Source organism: Podarcis muralis, chromosome 15 (assembly GCF_964188315.1).
Source record: "Podarcis muralis chromosome 15, rPodMur119.hap1.1, whole genome shotgun sequence".
NCBI classification, from domain to species: domain Eukaryota; kingdom Metazoa; phylum Chordata; class Lepidosauria; order Squamata; family Lacertidae; genus Podarcis; species Podarcis muralis.
In genome coordinates, this window is record NC_135669.1 from 38,778,028 (window position 1) to 38,800,989 (window position 22,962).

At 45.9% G+C, this 22,962-nt stretch overlaps 1 protein-coding gene and 1 long non-coding RNA gene across 9 annotated transcripts in view; one reads left to right on the top strand and one right to left on the bottom strand.

Moving 5' to 3' along the window:
- Positions 1-9,329, top strand: part of ACACA (acetyl-CoA carboxylase alpha) — a 193,989-nt gene extending 184,660 nt beyond the window's left edge. For all 6 annotated transcript variants that reach the window (XM_077919430.1, XM_077919432.1, XM_077919431.1 and 3 more), the window contains 2 exons: positions 2,241-2,377; positions 4,872-9,329. In XM_077919430.1, the coding sequence (XP_077775556.1) occupies positions 2,241-2,377; positions 4,872-4,998 (264 nt within the window). In that variant the 3' untranslated portion in view covers positions 4,999-9,329. The remainder of the gene's footprint in view (positions 1-2,240; positions 2,378-4,871) is intronic.
- LOC144325644 (uncharacterized) lies at positions 893-22,616 on the bottom strand. Of its 3 annotated transcripts, XR_013390842.1 has the most exons (6): positions 20,383-22,616; positions 19,739-19,849; positions 19,539-19,628; positions 18,262-18,372; positions 14,799-14,910; positions 893-9,389 (listed from the first exon to the last, which is right to left on the bottom strand). It is a non-coding gene; the product is annotated as an uncharacterized LOC144325644 (long non-coding RNA). The 3 variants fall into 3 exon arrangements; XR_013390840.1 differs by having other exon boundaries at positions 19,539-19,849; XR_013390841.1 differs by lacking the exon at positions 14,799-14,910 and having other exon boundaries at positions 19,539-19,849.
- Positions 22,617-22,962: the final 346 nt, after the last annotated feature.

Consider the following 22,962-nt stretch of genomic DNA (forward strand, 5'->3'; position numbering starts at 1 on the left):
ACCATGTCTCAAAATGCCAGCCTGTAACTTCTTTGACATTCCGTCTGGATTTTCTCTTACTGCTGAAAATCCATTAAGAAGAACCAACCTGTTATAGATCTGCAATTGTGCCTAGTGTGGAAGCTCATTAGCACATTTTTGGGTGGTTTGTCACGTGTGAGAGAAGACATTTCAGTGGACATTTCTGCATTGCTACAGCCTTACTTCCCATTGCTGCTTGCCTGGGTACAACTTGGGTGTTTTGTTTCTGGTGCCCCCAACACTAAAAGTTTTCCTGTTTCCACTAATTTTTGCAGGCAGCAAATCTACCACTGAGCTGCAGCTTTTCCCTCTGGTCAGCGATAGCCAAAGTGGTGCTCTTCAACATTTTTTCAACTCCAGCTCCCATCGTCCTCAGCCCACAGGGATGATGGGTGTTGTAGTCCAGCCACCTTGGCTACCCCAGCTCTGATTCATGCTAAGTGGTTCTTGCTTGCCTAATTAAATGTGGGTGGAGAACAGCAGGCAGGGACAGAAACCTAAGAAGCTGCCTTACACCAAGGCAGGCCACTGGTCCATCTAGCTCAGTACTGTGTACACTGACTGGCAGCAGCTTTCCAGGGTTTCTGGAAGGAATCTTTCTCAGCTATAGCTGGAGATGCTATTGGGGATTGAAACTGGGGCCTTCTGCTTGCAAAGCATGTCTGGTACCACTGAGCCAGTGTCTTTGTCCTGAAAAGAAAGCAAGACTCTAGTCCTCTTGATTCTAAACATAGTGTTGTTTAAACCTATCTAAGGAAGCTGCCTTGTTAGTGTATAGTATATGTATGCAGCAGCAGCAGTTAAACTTTAGTTAAATGAATTTTTCCTTGGAGCACACCTTTAGTTGAAATATATTCAGCCTGAGACTTGGTTAAAAAAAAGAAAAGAAAGAAAGCTTAGGTTTATTAAAGGAAATATATTATTGACAGGAAAGTGTTCTATAGTCTTAGCTGGAGGAAAAAAACCATGCTTTGTTCTCAGTAGATACATCCAAGATGCCCATGTCCTTGATGTCCAGAAAACATGTGAGGATGAAGAGGAATTCATAAACAGGATGCAACTTAAGATGGACCAATCTAAGCATCAAAGGATAGGGATAAGTTAGCATAGAAGTTAAAGGTACAGGGATAGGCTAGGAATTGGGAGGTCCCTTACTCTGTCTGTCTAAAATTTCCAACAAGGCTGATGATCCATCTAGCTCAGGATTGTCCAAACTGATTGCGGCAGTAGGGTGTGCAGTTTAATTTTTTGCAAATTTGTTCAGCAAGGGATCTTAAAAATATGTCTTTGGGTGTGGGGAATTCAAATTTATTATTGTTGTGATTGGACAACATTTAGCTTAGCAAGTCTATGTTTGATGAAAAAGCACATCAAGTGCATTTGAAAAACTAAAGAATTTTAATTCTGCCTTCTGAAAATGTCAGGTACTGCTTAATAATACTAATAATATTATTAATAACAATAATTTGTATACCACTCTATACTTGTAGGTCTCAGAGTTGTTTGCAACATATAGTTACAATATAAAACATACAAAATACATAGTAAAAATAATTAAAACAGTTAACAATACTAATACAAAAAAATAATAATTCCCCAAACAAAAGCCCCTAAACAGTACCCCAGCCCACAAATACAAAATACATAATAAGATATAATATTTTAAAATCATTTAAAAGAATCCCATCCCCTAAATAAAACAACACACCCAGGTTAAAACCTCATCCCTGTTAAAAACATAATTTTAGCACAAGGAGGCTAGCCCATGCCCTTATCCCACACCCCCAAAGTGACACTCCCAAAGTGCTATCAATTACTATTAATAATTACTAGTCAGAATAACTATTGTGCTTATAATAATACTAATAGTAATATATAACTGTTTGGCGAACATTTTTAATGATTCTATGCAATTTTACACACATTTTCCTTACCAAGCTAAATGAAATTCTATCAATGCAACCAAAATATCTTTTGAATTCCCAAGTCATGTTTTTGAATTTGGAATTTGAAAACTGCAAAAATCCATCAGGCCCGACTGCGGCAGCTCTCTCCTGTTTCAGGCAGAGCGCCTTTCTCAGCCCTGCCTGGGGAATGCTACAGATGGAATCTGGGACTTTTGGAAGGTGCTCCACCCCCAAGCTGGTCTACAGACCCCCTTATTGCCACTGACTTGGGCCAGCTAAGCAAACAAGGCCTGTTTTCTCCCCTCTTGGCAGGCGTACTTGTGGGATAACAACAAAGACCTGGTGGAGTGGCTGGAGAAGCAGCTGACCGAGGAAGACGGTGCCCGCTCGGTGGTGGATGAAAACATCAAATACATCTCTCGGGACTACATCCTCAAGCAGATACGGAGGTAAGGGGGCAACTGGAAAGGGGACATTGGCCGGCTCTGGAGGAGAGCGCCACATTCTGTACAAATGGCCTGGTTCACACACTACAGTAAGCCGAACTCTGGTTTACTGCAGGGACCTTTTTGAGTCTGAGGGCCATGTTCCCTCCTGGTCAACTTTTCATCAGTGTTGGGTGGGGGCAGAGGCAAAAGCTTGCAGAGCAATGGACGCAAACCTTTGCAGGGTGAGCTAGTTTCTAGACATGCTCCTCTCTCTCTCTCCCATCCAGGCAATTGGGAGGCATCATCCAGACAAGAAACCCCAAGCAGGGTTCAGAAGCAGGGCCAGCGAGAATTTGGCCCCCCAGGCCTGAGATTTACCAGGGGTGTGCAGGGAGCTTTTAGCAGTTTTGCTGCTCCCTCTTGTCAAGCTTGTTTAGTGTGGTCCAAAACCAGGCTTGTGGTTAAACTCCTCCCTAACCACGAATTGTAGCCAAGGACAGAGCCATGGGGAGGGAGGGAGACCCATGCAGAACAAAGCTGTGAGTGCCAGTAAGCTGTGAGTCCCAGTAAGCCATAATAATAATAATTTTTATTTTTCATGCCCCACCTATCTGGCTGGGTTTCCCCAGCCACTCTGGGCGGCTCCCAACAGAATATTAAAAACACGATAAAACATCAAACAATAAAAGCTTCCCTAAACAGGGTTGCCTTCTGATGTCTTCTAAAAGTCAGATAGTTGTCTCTTTCCTTGACATCTGACAGGGCGTTCCACAGGGCAGGCGCCACTACCGAGAAGGCTTTCTGCCTGGTTCCCTGTAACCTCGCTTCTCTCAGTAGAAGACCTTTGGAGGACCTCAATGTCTGGGCTGAACGATGGGTTATAATTCCCAAGCACACATGGCAAATGTGGGATCTTTCCTGTGTCGTTCTGAGACTTGTAACTCCCAACAGCAAGCAGGCCTTGTATCTTACCATACATGAAAGTCCTGCAGGCAAAGGTTTGGGCATTTTGGCTCAATATGTGACCCCCCCCCAAAAGCATCCTGGCGTTCCTAAGATTTATTGTCTCCCTTCCCACCTTTGCTAGCCAGTCTTACTGGCACCTCACAGCCCCAACGTCAGTGTGAGGATCCCTTCTTCTCAAGGAAAACAGGAACTCTTGGGGTTGTTGTTTTAATCATTCCTGCCAAGCCAGCTATCTCAGCAGGAACTTGTGAAACTGCCTTATATAGATTTGTCCACCTAGCTCAGTACTGTATACACTGACAGGCAGCGGCTCCCCAAAGTTTCCTGCTGGATTCAGACTCCACTAGCCCTATCTGGAGATGCCATTGTGGCTTGGACCTGGGACTGCCTGCCTGCAAAGCAGATGCTTTGCCCCTGAGCTGCAGCCCTTTCCGCACCGAATGCTCTCTCCCCAGGGAGGCCTGCCTGGTGCCAGACTTGCCCTTGTTTCAGCACCAGGCAAAGAGCTTTTTTTTTTAGTGCCAAGTGATATTACATTGTTGAATCTATTATTTTTATCACGGTTTTTGTGTTTGTGTGTGTGTATATAAAGTTTGTAAATTGCTTTGGGGCTTTTTAAAAAGTGTGAAACAATGTACAAATTGAAGAAACCTAACCTAACATTCCCTTTAATCCCTCATCACATCTTACCAGCTGAGCCACTTGGGCCAGCAATACTTTGTTGGCGGTTTTTAATGTTTAAAAAATGCAAAGTTTTGAGTTTCCCAAGGTGACTTACAATTTACAGGCTAACCAGGAAAAAAAAACTTATTTATGTATTTGATTCCATTTATGAGTTGCTTCCCATAAAATATCTCGGAGCCTTTCACATTTTAAAAAATCACTATCATCATCAACAACAACTTAAAAACCATTCTATGTACACAAACAGTTACAAATACAATACAGACAGACTGGGATAAAGAGCTCCACTTAAAAGGCTGGCTGAAAACTTGTAAACAATATTGTAATCAATAACTTGGGAGGAAGAGCGAGAGGTGCCTGCTTCGTGGCAAGGAGCTGACCCCACAAACAATCGGCAGAAAGACACACCAATACAGAAATATACTTGTGATGTACTGCAAAAGCATTTTAAAAAGGATGATGACCAATATTACTATTTACGGAACAACCAATTATAGATCCATTTAAAGGATTAAGTCTTTTTCAACTGATTGGGGCTGAGTCCTCGGGAAAGGTTTGCTAAACTCTCATCCCGGGGGAATGTGCCCAAATAATCCCCCTTGTGCCTCAGCTGAGCAGTTGTTTTTGAGAGGCTCCTCTCCCAAGATGCAGGTTAGGATCTTCTTTGCATCCCTGGGGTATGTTGCAACTGTAATTTCATATTTTTGGGTCTTCTTGCTAATGGTGTTGGGGACCCTTATTGTCCTGTGGGGTCCAAGGAATTGTCTTCACCACTGTGTACAGCTTCTCAAACCGCTAAATGTATGACCTGCCTCCTCTCTCTCTCTCTCTCTCTCTCTCTCTCTCTCTCTCTCTCTCATCCTAGTTTGGTGCAGGCCAACCCGGAGGTCGCCATGGATTCCATCGTCCACATGACCCAGCATATATCATCGACGCAGCGAGCTGAGATCGTGCGCATTCTCTCCACCATGGACGCGCCTGCTTCAACGTAAGCAGGCAAGGCTGGAAGGAAAAGGTGCCCTGCCATTTTGCTCCTGCCTTCATCCATGTACCTTGTCTCCCAGCAGGGGAAATGCTGGGAAAGGACTTCTTAATTATTTTCTTCTTTTTTGTGTCTTTTTTTAAACTCAGACTTGAATTTCAGAGTAGTCATGCGAGACTTCAGGAATGCAGGCTCCCCCCACAAACATAACTTATGGATGTCGTACCGTAGTCCCTATTTATTTAACAAAGTGTAAACTGGACTTGCACCTCAGTCACTGTTGTGACTTCCAATGAGATCATGAAAGGTACCCTGGTACCATGAGGTCTTAAATCAAGGGTGGGGCCGGGGTGTGACCACAGGGGCCTTCAGCAGAACCCCACCCCCACCCCAAGCTTTTCATCTCGTGTACACTTTTTGTCCATTGTGTCGGTTACTTGACTTTTCCCAACCTTCCAAATGCAAAAGATCCCGTGTTTGTCAGCCGTATTTGGCAGCGGGGTGGTAGCGCCACCCCTAAAAGGGAGGCCCACAGCACCTGTTCTAAACTGGTTTAGACTCCAATCGTCTCTCTCTCCCTGCTGGTGGTGAGGTCATCCCCACTTCATGCACAAAGTTTAAATCATCGCCCTTTTTTTTAGGTCATATTATTATTTCTCTCTGTGCACGATTGGTTGGCCATCAGATGTTTCATTTCTGCGTTCATGCAATAAACCTAGGAAAGCCAGTCTGCAGGGCGGATAAAAAGCTCTGCAATGCTAAAATAGTCAGAAAACAGTGTTTATAAGAGGCTCCAGCCTTTGAGGGGAGAGGTTTCCCTTCGTTCTATTGGACTTAGAGAAATCTGAGGGCATTTCTGTTTCATATGAAAGTTATTTTGCAAGGTGACTGGGGCATGATCCCATCTGAAATCATTCTGCCTTTTGCAGCAGAACGAACAAGGGCCACCCCAGCTATATATCCCTTGTCCATAAAGTGTAGCACAGACTTCCCCAAGCTGGTGCCCTCAAGATGATTCTGACGACATCTCCCATCAGTCCCTGCATCACGTGGCTGTGCTACCTGAATTGAGCCTAACTTTCCTTACAGCCTGGCTCTACCATGAAGCTTTCATGGAGCACAGCGTCTTGCCATTCAGTAAGGAGCAGTCAACATGGTGCTGTTCAGATGTCCCTGGCCTCCACCTCCACATCAGCCTCAGACATCGTTCTTGGGTGTGGTGGAAGGTATAGTTCAGCAATGTGGGAGGGCACTGTGTTGGCCACCCCTGAAAGTAGGGGGCATGGACTTGAAGTTGTTCCTGTACAGTAAACCCCACAGGTGCCTATCCTTGCCTTCAATTCCTTACACACTTTGCTGGCAGTGCTGTGAATTTGTAAGCTAGACGTGGCACTTGCTTCTGTAAATCAACACTTGCGGCCTTGGTGGGTGGTGGACCGGCTGGCTTGCGCCAGAGGACCTAACCTTGAACAGGTGGAGCAGAAAGGTAAAGCTGAGCATCTCCTGCTCCTGTACAGGACACCCTTTTGTGTTGTCTCTTAAGACAGGGGGGAGGTAGGAAAAAATGCAGGCTTGTGGGCCTGGTAACTGGCCTGCATCCAAGCACTGCCGGCTGAGCAGCACTTTCACCAAGGTGCCAATTCAGGGAGCTAAGCTAGCGCAATAGCAGGAATTCACCTGCACACCTGTGGCCTTGCTTTTTTGGAGGGTCAGGTTGCCCATTGGCAGCAGGGGGGTGGAGCAGAATACATATGCTACGCTCAGTCAGGCTTGCCTTCCCTACAGCCACCAGCCTCTGCTGGATCAGTCCAGTGGCTCATCTGGGCCAGCATCCTGTTCTTACAGTGGCCAATGAGACGTCCCAATAGGAAGCCCCAAAGCAGGATGTCTGATGGCTAACAAAGGGCCTACACACACATACACCTCAAATCTTGTGTGGGTGAGGAGGAAATAAAATGAAAGCATGGAGAGTGAAGGAAACCACTCTCCATTTATCCCTCCCCCCTACGATCATGAGCGTACCTGGCTTTCGGGAAGGCAGTTGGGGGGGCTCTGGCAAGGTCCTAGAGCCCTCACACTCCTTCCCAAAGCTGGGCGAGCACTTCTTAGGCTTTGGGAAGGCGGTGGGAGGATTCTGGGACCCTGGCAGAGCCCTCACACCCCCTTCCCAAAAACCAGGTAAGCACCCCTCCACTTTATGGGGAGGGGCAGTTCCTGGCTTTCTGCGTTTCTGCATATACAGATGGACCTTTGGAAGCCAATCCTCATGTAAGACGCAAGTGACCCGCAATGCTACACCAGTGTTAAGAGGAGATGCTACTCACAGGCTGGTGGATCCAGGTGTTGAGCCTTCGATGACACTTCCAGATGGGATGACAGCCATTATTGCACCAGTTCACCAACTTGGGGGGGGGGGGAGCGTTTCATGAAGGGGAAACACAGCATTAAATGAGTCACCCCACCACCATGCAATAAAATAATACTTTGTGCAAAATCAGTTTTAAGAAATGCTGTGTTCTTTCCCCCTCATTACAAGGAATTAAATTAATACGCGTGTTCCAGCCAATTGCAAAAGCGGGTAGGGATCAAATTTTGTAAGGTGGGGACATGCTAGATATGGGTTCTCTTGGAAGCCCTGTGGCATGCTATCTTTGGGCAGATGCCTGGATCTGGGGGAAGCCAGCTCCAATCCAAAAAAAGGTCTGCAACCCCACTTACCTACGAGTAAGCCTCATTGAATTCAATATATTTCCCTCCACAAAAATCCTATCCTGCCCTTCTTCCCAAAAGAGCAGAGGGGGGCAATCACCAAAGCATTAAAACAATTTTTTAAAAGCTATTAAAATAGCAAGTAATCTGAAACTTACTTCAGAGTGAGTCCCATTGAAAGGAAGAGCTGGCTACCACAACCTCAAGTCCCACTGCTTTCAGTTAAAGAAGCTTGCATACCCTGAAATGAAAGGGGGGAGATGGGCATGACCCAGTACCACATAGACACACATCCAAGAGCCAAGGTTCTTGACCGCAGTGCCCTCTGCCAAGCAGGCATCCTGAGTGGGTTGCCTTGTAAGGGTCCCTAAGGCAGCTACAGGGTTATTGATAAAATATTGCAGTTCAGAAAATAATGGAAAGTGTCTGAAAAGGACAGCTGCTAAGGACTTTTAGCACTGTGCTTTGAACCCTATGGAAGGAGCTGGCTCCTAACATTCCTGAAAAAAGAGACTTTCGACCTGCATTCTCATTACCTGCCTCTTGAGGATTCAATGCAGCTGGCACCAACTTGGGACCCTCCAGATGTTTTGGGCTACCATTCCCACTGGGAGTTAATTCAAAACATCTGGGGGCACCAGGCTGGCAAACACTGGTTTAGTGTCTTCCCTTTTTAAACAGCTTCTTGTTTACGTCACTAAAGGAAACCTAAGCCTTGCCCAAATACTTTCCAGGAGAGAGAACGTCAGCTGAGCGTAACTCTAGGATGTTAACTGTAGTAAACGCGCGGCCACTTTTCTCTCTCTCTAAACGACACGTCAGAAAGGCCAAGGACTCGCTACCCAGCAAATCCCCACAACTGGTTCTGCACTGCCAGATGAGTCCCATTCCCCTGCAGCAATCGCCCAATCTGGAGGGGTTACCTGCACTGATGCACATGCCACAAAAAAGAGCACCTTTGTGCTCTCTCCTCTGCAGCAACCAGCTTCAATAATCCAGTCTGGTGATGATGCCGTGGCCTTCAAGTCAGCCACCCACCGTGTCTTGGGATCCTTGCCTTCCACTGCCTCCAAAAAGAACTGCGGAGGAAACAGGAACTTTAACCCAATGGAGGATTATCAGCAAATGTTAATAAATGCATCATACCTGCCGCTAGCCACACAATGCTGATTGGGACCAGGGTGGGGGCAGATGGGCGAAGGTGAGAGCACATGCTCTGCCCCCCCCCCCATTTTCTGGAGAGAACAAAACATTTAAAACTGGGGTTGCCAACCTGTTGGGGCCAGCAAGCACACTGGAAATTTTGAGAAAGTGCCGTGAGCGCCAGTTACAAAATGGCTGCTGTGGGGGTGTGGCCTAACACAAAATGGATTATTTACTTTCGATGGGTAGCATGTGAGGTACTGGCAGGCACACTGGTGTCGTGGTGGGGAGCCCTGATTTAAAAGATGCTGTTCTCATTAAGTCTGTAGCAGAAATACAGGCAGCGGAGGGGACAAGTGGAGAGAGAGAGCCCAGTTGAACCATCTGACAGAAGTATTAACTGATGTATGTCTTGGGACAACTTGTGGTGCTGATGTTTATTTCACTTACCTCAAGTTTCTTTTAATAAAAAAAAAATTCCAACCATCAGATTGCGTTGCGCTGTGAATTCCTTGACGCAGCTTCCGTGTTTTCAGAGTGCAGCAATTTCTGTCACAAAGCAGAAGCAAGAAATGGGGAATGCGTTAACTTCAGGCTCTCATGCAACCTTGAACACCTGAGGCTCCCCCTCCAAGAAATCCGTCTCAGCATTTACGCCTCCCTCAGGAAAGGTTGCAGCCAGAGGTGGATTTACAGTGGTGCCTTGGTTCTCAAACGCCGTGGTATTCAAACAACTTGGAACCCAAACTCTGCAAACCTGGAAGTAAGTGTTCCGGTTTGCGAACATTTCCCGGAAGCTGAACGTGCTCTGTTTTGAGTGTTACGCTTCCGATTTGAGTGCCACACTTCTGTTTTGAGTGTTACGCTGAGGTCTGTCTGTTTTTGCTATTTATTTTGCGTTTTTGTTTTTGCAGCTCTTTTTTGTTTTGTTTTTGTGACTGTGTGGAACCCAGTTCAGCTACTGATTGATTGTGTGACTGCAGTACATTGTTTATTGCTTTCATTTTATGGATCAATGGTCTCATTAGATAGTAAAATTAATGTTAAATTGCTGTTTTAGGGGTTGTTTTTAAAAGTCTGGAACGGATTAATCCATTTTGCATTACTTTCTATGGGAAAGTGTGCCTTAGTTTTGGAACCTACTTCCAGAACCAAGGTACCACTGAACTATGAAACTAATGAAGCTTAAGCTTCTGGGTCCCTAATTCCAGAGGAACTCCAGAAGCAACTTAACATTTTTGGGTGTAGTAGACCTAATTTGAGTAGCATTGAACTGAGTATGGATATTTCAACAATCCAAAAGTTTCAGAGTCAGTAGCACAAATGTTGTAAAGGTGTGGTGATCTGTCACAGAACAACCCCACTGAAGAAAATAACAGTGGTTACCCAGACCTTGTTACCAGTTGTGAACCCCCACGCCCAAATGTAGGTCTACCACTGATCACAACTACTCACAGTCAAGCGCTCCATCGTTCCAGGAAGAAGAAGAGGAGTTTGGATTTGATATCCCGCCTTTCACTCCCTTTAAGGAGTCTCAAAGCGGCTAACATTCCCCTTTCCCTTCCTCCCCCACAACAAACACTCTGTGAGGTGAGTGGGGCTGAGAGACTTCAGAGAAGTGTGACTGGCCCAAGGTCACCCAGCAGCTGCATGTGGAGGAGCGGGGAAGCGAACCCGGTTCACCAGATTATGAGTCTACCGCTCTTAACCACTACACCACACTGGCTACACCACACTACACCACAATGGAAATGTACTCAGTGGTGCAATATGACTGCCAATACTGAGGTCTCTGGGAACCCAAACTTTTCATTTACACCAGGGTGTTTCCCCTCCAGATGTTGTTAAGACTCCAACACCTGACAGCCCCAGCCATCAGAGACGATGGGGAGTTGGGAGCCCAGCTGCAGATTTACAAAAAAGGAAATGGCAAGTTATTAGTTCATGTGGCCACAGATGAAACACTTAAGGGAAAGTACTGGTAAGAACAGAGACAGATTTTGGATCCCAGGCAGTAAGGACCTCTTGCAAGAAGAGCCCGACTGGATCACGGAGGCTAATCTAATCTGGCATTCTGTTCACAGACTGGCCAGCTAGATGCCTCTGGGGAGCCCATAAGTTGGGCCTGAGCACAACAGCCCCCCTCTCATTCACTAGTGACCTCCTCAAACAACTGGTATTCAGAGGTGCATTGCCACCAGATATGGTGGTTATCATGGACTAGTATCCACAGGCAGCCTTATCCTCTGTGAATTTGTCTAATACCCTTTAAAAGCCATCCACGAGAGCAGCGAGAGTTGAACAGGTTCCTGTAAGGAAATCGAGCCACTGCCCTTTAGAAATCTAGTCAGTCTGGGGTTATGCCAGAGCCCTTCACTTTGACATTCTAGTTTGCTATGGTTTTGTTTTTGTTTTGTTTTTAAGAAAAGCTTATAAAAATGCTTTTCTCTTAGAAATCGCAAAGCAGTTCATAATATACATAAAAGCTATTAAGACCAATAAAACAACTATTAAAATGTGCAGAGAGTGACATCTTGTTTTTAACAACCCTGTTTGCTGTTTCTTGCAGACTGAAGTCATTGTGTGTGAGACGCTCACGTGTAGCTTTATTTATTTGTTTTACCTGCCCAACCTACACAAAACAAGAAGTTCTGTATGCACTAACTTTCCGCTTTCTTTTTTTAAATTTAGCTTTGTGCTCAAAGCACTAGGGGCATTAAATGCAGAATGTACGTAAAAGTCGCAGTATCCTGTACTGGGTACTCCCCACGGTCACAGATGTGTTGGATCAAACAAAACTCACCTCTTAACATTCAGGGGGTGACGGTGGCACAATTTCATCCATTAAAACGGTTTTACAAATGCCCCCTCCTTCTCTCTCTCTCTCTCACACACGGACATTTCTCCCCCACTGTTACTCAACTGAATTTAATTGCAGGTATAGCTAATGGAACAGCTTCTCCCCTACTAGGCATACAAAAAGGGATCCCTTTACTCCAAAACAGGCCCCTGCGAGATGTGTATTTTGAAACCCTACACATAATTTTAGATGAAATGGTGTTAAATCGTATCAAATTAGCACAACAGATTCAATTCTGTGTGTTTGCTCTCACAGAACCAATATAAGATTTGGGGAGGAAGAATTCGTACGTACATAACAGATATAGAGATATATGCATCTGTGTGTATCGTGTGTGCTTAAATGCATTAATCGATTTAACAAACTTAATAAAAGGGTGGAGAGAGAGAGAGAGTACCCCTACTGAACCCTGGAAATGCATATTTAAACACTTTAGCCTAAAAAAAAAAATCTACATATTAAAAATGCCCGGAAGGGTTACCTCCAAAGCGGCAAAAGCTTTCAAAAGCTGGCAGATCAAAGTGCTATCATATTTTAATTTAAACCTTTTGTTGCTTCAACGGTCTTAAGAGGGATGAAGAGAGAAAAGATCAAAATAAAAACTGAAACAAAAAAACGACGGCTTTGTAGCCACATATCTCCCCCCCTCTCCGTTCTCCTCCCATATTTCTCCCCCCTCCCTGCCCGCCCCCACAAACCTCCTTGTTCGAGTCCCTTCTCTCAATTTAGGCCGCAAAACAGGTCAGCTCCATTACCGAACAGCCTTCCCACAAATATTTAAAACAAATTGAATTGCACACCCAATACCCTTCACAATTACGGCAGCCACAATAACTAAATTAGCAATTCAACAAAATAATTGGAAATGCGATTCTCGCTATTCCGCCGCTTCCCCCCGGGCTTTTGCTGATCTGGGGGAGGGAGGGGGGGACTCCGCTTTACTAATTCAGAAGCTAATTAGAGCCACACTTGTAAATGAAGTTGTTTGTCTGAAAGTTGAAATTCTGTGTGGTTTTATTTTCGGGAGGGGGGAGGGACAGGGAGGGCGTATCATTTCTGCTACACTCACCTCTTGTTTTTTGTTTGTGTTTTTTTTAAAAAAAAATCAGTGCCGGGTTATCTGTTGTTGTCCTATTTTTTTTTATAAAAGCTAATTAACAGAGGTATCACATATGGCTAAAGAATTGAGATTCTGTTGGGAAATTCGGGATAGCTGTTAATTGATGGCATTAAGGAGAAGCATTTGCAGGAAAGCCTGTTCTGTGGTTGCCCTTTTCTCCTAAAGGCAGTTTAGCCTCCTGCTCTGCATTCAGCCAAGACCTCCGGCACCAAGAAAAAGTGTGTCCTTGGGAGTTTCAGTCACTGGGATTTGGAGAGCGATTCTCCTACAGGCAGGCAAAGTGAACAGATTCTCTCGGAGTGATGAATCACTCTTTGGGAAGGGCCACAGCTCAGTGGCAGAGAATCTGCCTTGCCCACTAAAGGTCCCGAATTCAATCCCTGGCATCTCCAGTGTGGGCTCTAGGGAGCTGGGTGGAATTAGACTCCGCTCCAGCCAGTAGGGCCAATGGCCAAGCACGATAGGGAGCTGCAGAGAGCCTATCAGCACCCACAGGACACCAGATTCTCCACCGCCATTTTAATAGTAAGCATATGCTGCTGGAAAGGAGGGGCAGATTCATGTGTTTCGTGTTAAAAACAACACCCTTTGCTTAAGGTGACATCATCATCATCATCACCATCATCATCATCATCATGTCCGGTAGTTGTTTATCTCTTTGACATCTGATGGAAGGGCGTTCCACAGGGTGGGTGCCACTACCAAGAAGGCCCTCTGCCTGGTTCCCTGTAACTTTGCTTCTCGCAATGAGGGAACCGCCAGAAGGTCCTCGGCGCTGGACCTCAGTGTCCGGCCAGAACGATGGGGGTGGAGACGCTCCTTCAGGTATACTGGGCTGAGGCCGTCTAGGGCTTTAAAGGTCAGCACCAACACTTTGAATTGTGCTCGGAAAAGAAAGCGCCTTTTTGAAACTGTGAAGCATTTATTAAGTACACACAAGTCTTGTGCCCACATAGGACTGCATCTTATTTCTCTCTCTCTCCTGCACACAAGATGGAGAGAAATTAAGGTAAAAAAGGAAAGTAAAGGACCCCTGGACGGTTCAGTCCAGTCAAAGGCAACTATGGGGTGCAGCACTCATCTCACTTCCAGGCTGAGGGAGCTGGCGCTTGTCCACAGTTTTCCCGGTCATGTGGCCAGCATGACTAAACCCCTTCTGGTACAACGGAATACCATGGAAACGTCGTTTACCTTCCTGCCGCAGCGGTACCTATTTATCTACTTGCACTGCATGCTTTCCAACTACTAGGTTGGCAGGAGCAGGGACCGAGCAATGGGAGCTCACCCTGTTGCGGGGATTCAAACTGCTGACCTTCTGATCGGCAAAGCCCAAGAGGCTCAGTGGTTTGGACCACAATGCCAGAAATTAGTCACAGTCAGACAGCAAGACCTGCCACCGGAAGCAGAGCTGGTTAACTTCTGTGGCCGCCAAACCACACATTTTGGAGAGGGGGTTGGCGACAGGATCCAGGGCTGGGAGTTACATGAGCAAGCTCAGATCTCTGCTGTCTGTCCTGGAAACAGACCATTCCTGCCCCGCTACCGGTGGAGAGGATAAGAGAACCAACCTCAGCGGATGAAACCAGGTTGAGACCCAGCTGAAGCCTCCTTGCCTGCGTTCCCCAGGTATCACACCACCCAGGTAAGGGGGGAAAGACTGAAAGCCTGCCAGGACGCTGATAAGTAAATATTCAAGGGTTTGAATTTCTCTTCTCTCCACCACCCTACCTTCCACTTATCTCTTCGAACAATATGAAACAAGCATTTTCCATGCTCGCCTTTTAATATGCCTGCAAAGAAACTCAGAAGCAACAGGAGGTAACTTTTAAGAGACTTGTGTCAAACAGAGAAGCAGGTATCACACACACACACAACCTCATCGAACCACAGCAAGGAAAACCCTATGCCAAGAACAGGTGCCAAACTAGCAAATTCCCTATTCTCAGCCACAATAATAGCAAGGATTTATAAACAATACCTGGGAGAGAGGGCTCCAAGCACAAAACAAGGATTCTTTCTGTAATCCTCTCAAGAACGCCCATGCTGCAGGCTGAGGGACTGAGGCTGGCAGGCAGCTGCTTGCCTAAAGTCTAGGAAACAAGCATGGAAGAATGTCAATGCACCAGAAAAATGAGAGAGGAAGTGTGTTTCCCTTCCCCAACTTCTGTTATTTGCCTACGGGAGCCTAATGAGTTCAGGGCCAGATGAAATTTGGAATGAAAATCCCTTGGCCCAAATTGGGAGGATCTGTTCTATAGTAGTACTGGTTCCCCACCAGCATCCATTTCAATCTTAAACCTGCAAAGATGGACTTTAAGCGCTGTCAGGGTGGGGCCATTTTCACAGGGCTAGACCCCACATCGCTCAGGACCCATGAGCTGGATGGAATCGGGAGTTTCCAAGGTGCCTTCTGTTCCATGCTGACATTGTGTCCATTGTTCATTGATGGGCGATGCTAACAACAAAGGTCCGTATAGTTAAAGCTATGGTTTTCCCAGCAGTGATGTATGGAAGTGAGAGCTGGACCATCAAGAAGGCTGATCGCCGAAGAATTGATGCTTTTGAATTCTGGTGCTGGAGGAGACTCTTGAGAGTCCCATGGACTGCAAGAAGATCAAACGTATCCATTCTGAAGGAAATCAGCCCTGAGTGCTCACTGGAAGGACAGATCCTGAAGCTGAGACTCCCAATTCTTTGGCCACCTCATGAGAAGAGAAGACTCCCTGGAGAACACACTGATGCTGGGAAAGATGGAGGGCACAAGGAGAAGGGGACGACAGAGGACGAGATGGTTGGATAGTGTTCTCGAAGCTACCAGCATGAGTTTGACCAAACTGCGGGAGGCAGTGGAAGACAGGAGTGCCTGGCGTGCTCTGGTCCATGGGGTCACGAAGAGTCGGACACAACTAAACAACTAAACAACAACAACAACAACTGTACAACTCAAAGGGACCACGAGGGTCATCTGGTCCAACCCCCCTGCAATGCAGGAAACTTCTGCCTAGCGTGCGGCTCAATTGTAGCTCAATACTGTCCTCACTGACTGGCAGCAGCTCTCCAGGGTTTTCGGAAAGCCCTGCTTGGAGATGTCAGGGACTGAACTCGGAATCACTGAGCTATGGCCTTTCCTTATTCTGTTAAAAGCTAGGAATCTTCCCCCTGCCCCCACATTTTTGAAGTTCCCCACTTCTAAGCTATTTTGTGTGTTTTTGTGTGCTGTGAATCGCCCTGAGATCTATGAGTCTAGGGCGCTATACAGGGGTACCTCAGGTTAAGAACTTAATTCGTTCTGGAGGTCCGTTCTTAACCTGAAACTGTTCTTAACCTGAAGCACCACTTTAGCTAATGGGGTCTCCCGCTGCCGCCACTGCACAATTTCTGTTCTCATCCTGAAGCAAAGTTCTTAACCCGAGGTACTATTTCTGGGTTAGCGGAGTCTGTTACCTGAAACATCTGTAACCTGAAGCATCTGTACTGCTGTACACATTTAATTAATTAATTAATAATCTCATCTGATAAGTTTCACACATGTGGAGAGGCCCCACTCACATCTCAACACCTTTTATCATTCAATGGCTCACAACTGAACAGGGGGAAAACAAAAACCTTTGTGCTTTAGAGATGCCTGATGATAGGAGGGCTTGCCTTGAGCCTTTATTGTTTTATTCTTTTGTAAACCACTTTGAAGCTTTTTTTTTATACAATCAAGTGGCCTGTGGATTCTATGAAAATAAATAATAACTATGCCCCATAATTTCCTTAAGAGAAAAAGCTAAAAGAGGGGACAGAGGAACAAAATGAAAGGAACTTTAAAACAAAGATTATTCTTTAAAAAAAACAACAACAAAACAACAAAACAAATGGTAAATCACTGCAGCCATTTCCAAAGGATAAAAAAACACCCATATATGGCAGACTGGAGATCTGAAGCCGTGAGGCAGCTGTTTGGTTAAGGCTAAGGAAACAAACACAGAAGAGTGCTCACATGGCACCATACTGACATCAAGGCCAGGGCCAGGCAAGTCTTCCTGGGAAGCGGCATTCCACCGTTGGGGTGTCACCACCAAGCAGGCCCTGCCTGGGGTTACCACCCTCTCACTGCACCTCAAACGGCACCCTTTTCACGGGGGGGGGGGAATGGGGTGCTGGGGACCGACCCTAAGCCCTTCTGGGTGCAAAAGCACCTCCTCTATCGCTGAGCCCTCCAGTTTTAACGCAGAGTGGTGGCCTTGCTTATTAAACGGGTTGTTATCTCATCTGCCCTTCAATATCTCCAAAAGGCACCTAAGCAAAGATGGTGATAATATGCAAATGTCTTTAAATTTAAATTGATTCATTAAAATCAATGCACTGGTTAAAAAGAAGGGCAATTAATCAGCTAAAATTCTTTAATTGGTTGACAGCTCTACTTCATTATCCACTGTGTATAACCAGTGATTATAGATATAGATTGTGTGTCTGTGTGTGATATTGCTGAAAACACACACACACACACACAACCTGCCAAAACAGAAAAATCCCGAGAGTGTGTGTGTACACACACACACACACACACACACACACACACTCTAAACCATTACAGTACTGAGTATTTGTGTGTTTTAATATCCATTTCAAACACCAAATGAACACATATTTCTCATTGGCATATATATATATATACATAGAGAGAGAGATGATGATGATTATGATGATGGTGATGATGATGCATTAGAGATAATCTAGAGGAAGGGGTCCCAGCGGTCATCTAGTCTCAACCCTGGCTCCATGCTGGGTTCCAAATGCAAGATGCAACTAACACGTCCCTTGCCCCCCCCCCCCTCTTCCAATCTATAAGCAGTGGTGTAACCCTGAGAGAGGGATTCAGCAGAAGACCCGTTGCTTAACCAATTAGCAAACGCAGGCTCATAGGACTAAGTCAAACCCACTGGCCCACCTAGCTCAGTACTGTCAACACAGACTGGCAACAGCTCTCCCAATGCTTGAGACTGGAGACTCTCCCAGCCCTAACCTGGTGACGCTGACGATTGAATCTGGGACCTTCTGCACGCAAAGCAGATGCTGTAGGCATAGAGCTACAGTTCTCCACACCACTGCAGAATCATAGAATTGTACGAGTTTGAAGGGACCCAGAGGGTCATCCAGTCCAACCCCTGCAAAAACTAAAGCATCCGTGACAGATGGTCATCGACCCGCTGCTTGAAAACCTGCAAGGAACGAGAAACCACCACCTCCCAAGGGAGACTGCTCCATTGTTGAACAGCTCTTATGGTCAGAAAGTTATTCCTGATGTTCAGCCAGACTCTCCTTTCTTGTAGCTTGAAGCCACTGGTTTGAGTCCTACTCTATGGAGTTTGAGAAAACAAGCTTGCTCCATCTTCCATCTATTTGAAGATGGCTATCTCATCTGCTCAGTCTCTTCTTTTCCAGGCTAAACATACCTGTTATGTCGGAGATGTCGTTGGGCTGGGCTCCCAGCAGTCCCAGTTGGGGGTCAAGGATGATTGGAGTTCTAGCCTGGCATCATCTTGCAGGCCACAGACTTCCCAGCTCTGAGTTCAGTTATTACAAGAGAAAAGAGAGGAATATGGGTGTGACACAGTCCACGTTGCAATCAACAGGCTTGGGGGTTATTTTGTTTGTTTGTTTGTTTGTTTGTTTATTCAATTTAAATGCCGCCCTTCATTGTTTGCAAGATGGCACAGGGAAGAGATTCCAAAAGCCTTCACTTGGAAACATGGTCCTACTCCTGAGGTCTGCCTGACTTGGCAGAAGAAAAGATGCGAGGCTGGGAGACAGTATTAAAAGAGGTGGTCTTAAAAACCGGGTGTTTTGTAAACAATAGGAAGAGTTAAGGAGGAAATGTGTCTCGAATTAAAACCATTCATCGGTCCCAGCTACTGGAACTTTGGGAAATGAAGACCGACGTGTCTCCCTGGGTTCTAGGAAGCTATTGTTATTTCCTAAAACCCAGGGAGACAGGATGATGTTGTTGATATGCCTCCCACCTGGTTGGGTTACCCCAGCCACTCTGGGCAGCTTCCAACAAATTAAAAACATTAAGCACAGTAAAACATCAAACATTAAAAACTACCCATATTCAGAAAGCTGGTCTACCTTTCTCAGGTGCTGTCTACACTGAGTGGCAGAAGATTTTAGATGGGGACAATTCCCAGTCTTACCTGGAGCTGGAACCTGAGACCTTCTGCACACAAACAAAGTGCTCAACAACTGATCTTTGGTGCTCTCCTACCATTACTCAACACCATTTTGCATCATGTGCTTCTCTCTTCTCCTCGTCCAACAGTACCCATCTAAAGTCTCACGTCCAACCCCAAAACAGCTGGCTGCAACCTAATTTCACACCCCAGTTCTTAGCTTTACCACTTATAGTTTTAGCAAAAGGATAGACCATGACTCTCCAAAACTTTCCCCAGGGTTGCGGGGGGGGGGGCATGCAACTAAATTCAAGAATAGAAATATGACAAACTCGGAAAGGGTCCACAGAATTGTTGTTGTTGTTTTAAAAGAAGTTTATGCCAGGCAAATTTTGACTCTTCGGAAAGCTGGGAGAAAATGGGAGGCAGTGGAGGGGGGGGGAGCGGGCAAAAATCAATGTCCTTCTCTAAGATCTACAGCTCTGGCTTTGCTGCAAATGCACATAAAGATTTATTCATCCATGCTACATACATTTTCTAAGACAAAAGTCAATACTCACCTTGACACAGATACTTTCTGCACCCTAGAGGGGGCGGGGTGGGAAAAAATCTTCGATTTTCTGATGGGGATAACTGTCCTCGTTCCGCCACTTGGAGAACCCACGTTAAGATAGAATTCACACTGTCATTTCATTTCCTGAAAGCAGCTTCTTGAAACAAGCGCACACAATTTTTGTTTTTATTTTAAATTTAGGGTTACCATCTGGGGCCGAGGCTATCTCTGTAGGAGCAAAATCCAGCTCTGTCAATATGCCACCTTTCTTCACATTAAAAAACAAACAAAAACTAGCCAAGTTTCTAGTCCATATGCCTGTGAAAAAAGAAAGAAGGGGGTGTTCTGTTTTAGCTTGTGTTCTGTTTTAGCTCAAGTCGCAGCTAGAATTACAGAAAAAAACTGAGCTTCACTGCATCGGAGTGGCCACACAGCAGAAATGGAGGGGGGGGGAGTTCTAATTATTATTTTTAAAGAATGGTGGCACCGCCAGGTGGGGGCAGACACCCAGAGCCCCCCACAGCAGAATGAGCAGGAGGCGGCCCTGAATCCAGCAGGGCTGGCTTACCATGGTTTGAAGTGAAGTAAAGTGATTAATATACCTTACCATCTAAAGAACTGTTCTGGCCTAAGTCTAAAATTGCCTGAGTGCACCACTGTCCCAAAGGCTCAAGGCAGACAGAAACATTTAAAGCTGCAAAACATACAACGGAACCCACAATTTTAAAATACCAACCTGTCCCAGGTTCCGCTCGGCTTCCAAAAACAAACTCGTCACCTCACAAAAATTGCTAATGGAGAAGCAAAGGCCCCTTTCTAAACAACAAGTGGGAGAGTGGACACCTTCCTACCTTCTTGCCTTTTCTGAATCTTGTCAAAGCATCACTTTCACACAGGCCTGTCCAAAGCTACAAGGCAACTTATCAAATGTCTGTTGAAATGAAGGAGATAATTGTTTCAGTGTTTAGCAGCTAGAGAGAAAATCAAAGGGTCTTTTAACTGGCCAGCAGCTTCATTTTCAAGCTTCCCCCTACCTGCCTGTTTTTATATAATTATATACAATCAAGAGGACTAGAAACCCTTCCCTCCCTTTTAAACGAGAAACTCCTCCTTTGTTCACTGTGGCTCTAACGGAATTCCTCAAGCTTCAGGGATGTGGATGAGTATCAGGAAGGGCAGAATGGTGATGAGGTTGGAACTAGCTGGTATATGGGTAGGCAACCTAAGGCCCGGGGGCCGGATCCGGCCCAATTGCCTTCTAAATCCGGCCCGCAGACGGTCCAGGAATCAGCGTGTTTTTACATGAGTAGAAGGTGTGCTTTTATTTAAAATGCATCTCTGGGTTATTTGTGGAGCATAGGAATTCGTTCATTTTTCCCCCTTCAAAATATAGTCCAGCCCCCCACAATGTCTGAGGGACAGTGGACCGGCCCCCTGCTGAAAAAGTTTGCTGACCCCTGAGCTGGTAGATATAAGTTCTATCCAATTAGATTTCAATAAGCTCTATCCAATTAGATTTCAGCTACTCCTCAATAAACACAAGGTTATGTCATCACACTGTTTACATTCCCTCTCAAGCTGGGTTGCTGCCATTGCTGACCAACATTTCATCTCGGTGGTTTCTCCTAAGCTATGGATGCCCTTGCCAAGGGACACTAGCTCCATCCTCAGTGACTTTCCACCGGCAGGCAAAGACATTTTAGCCCCAAAGCTGACACGTAACTCATCTGGGTTCATGCAGAACACTCAACAATGCTTTGCTTTAAATTGTGGTTTGCGGAGTCAACTACGAGTTGTCCCACAGATGTTTGAACAAACTGTGGCTTGTTTCTCCAGAGCTCGGTTTGTTTTCCAGGTGAGCTTAACTCGTGCTTTCGTAAGCTTGTAGACAGACAGATGCCTACAAAAAAATGTCTGAGGCCAACTAACAGAAGACTGGTGGCCAAACAAAACCATGGGTTATGTACCGGTTTCACAGGGGATACCAAACCATAGTTAAAACCAACCAAGGTTTGTAAAGCCAATAAGGCTTCAGAACATGGTTTCCTGGAAGCAAACAAACTCTAGTTAAGCAGATCAGCTGGGTTCACACATAACACTAAATCACATAACACAATTTCAAGAAACCATGGTTCCAACCAGGCCACTGTTGTTGAAATTGGTGTTCTGGTAGTTTTTAGTGATGTCTTACCTGTCTTCATTTTAGCCTTAAAAAACAAAACAAAAATCAAATAAAAAATACAGAAGTACCATAATACTGTCAGCCGCCACCAACACAGTTTGGTGGGAAGGAGGAGTGTACTGCCTTGAGAACTTTGGCGAAGAAATGGCGGAGAAATGTTTAAAAATAAAATACATTCAGCAGCTAAAATGAACCGTGAACAGAAATGAGCCCCAGTACATTTCAGGTTGGGCTGGACCTCTAAGGCTCTGGTTGAGAGCCCCCCCTTGAAGAAAAAGCAGCACTGGTTCCTTCATGGCTGGCGTTTAAGAGGGCCAGAGCAGCTCTGCTGGATCAAAGGCCCATCTAGTCTGGAATCCTCTTCTCAGCGGTCAAGCAAGGAGCTTGGAAACAGGACATGAACTGGCATTCGGAGGCAGAACACAGCCATCGTGGGGGGAAACGGATGGCCTTTATCCTTCATGAAATTGTCCAAGACCTCTAAGCTCATGGCTACTTCTTGTGGGAGGGAGTTCCACAGGTGTGCCTATGTGCTGCGTTAAGGACTTCCTTCGGTCTGCACTGACTCTTCCAACACTCCACTCCGCTGGATGCCCCCGAGTGCTGGTATTCTACGAGAGGCAGAAAAATCCAACCAAATCCCCATTTATTTCGTCTTCTCTTAAACTGTTTTGCCCCCCCCCCTTTAAATCGTTCAAATAAACGTTGAGTGTTGCTGCCGGACTGCAAGAGGCTTTAAACGGCTTGTGCTAAAATGACTGCATTACATTAGAACGGGACAACATTGTGTTATTCTTTATTTTTTTACTGTCTTTATGGATAAACTTTTAATTTTTATTGTATGCCCTTAGAGGTTTCCTTGCAATCAAGTGGCATATATATACCTTTCATTAAACAAAATAAACAAATCTGGGTGCGTCCTATGGGGCGAATGCAGGCTTTCGCTGAAGCTTGGAGAGCGAGAGGGGTGGGTGCGCACCGACCCCTCTCGCTCTCCAGGCTTCAGGAAGACACCCGCAGCCTAGGCAGCCCTGCGGGAGTTCCCGCAGGGCTGTCCAGGCTGCGGATAGTAGCCTGCTTCCTGGAGCGTCAGGCGCCCTGAAAGCAGAGCGCCCGGCGCTTCGGGAACACCTCCGCTGCCTAGGCAGCCCTGCGGGAGTTCCCCACAGGGCTCCCCACACAGCGGATAGCAGCCTGCCCCCCGGTGGGCGGGGAGCCCTGAAGCAGAGCGCCCCGTGCGCCGGACAGA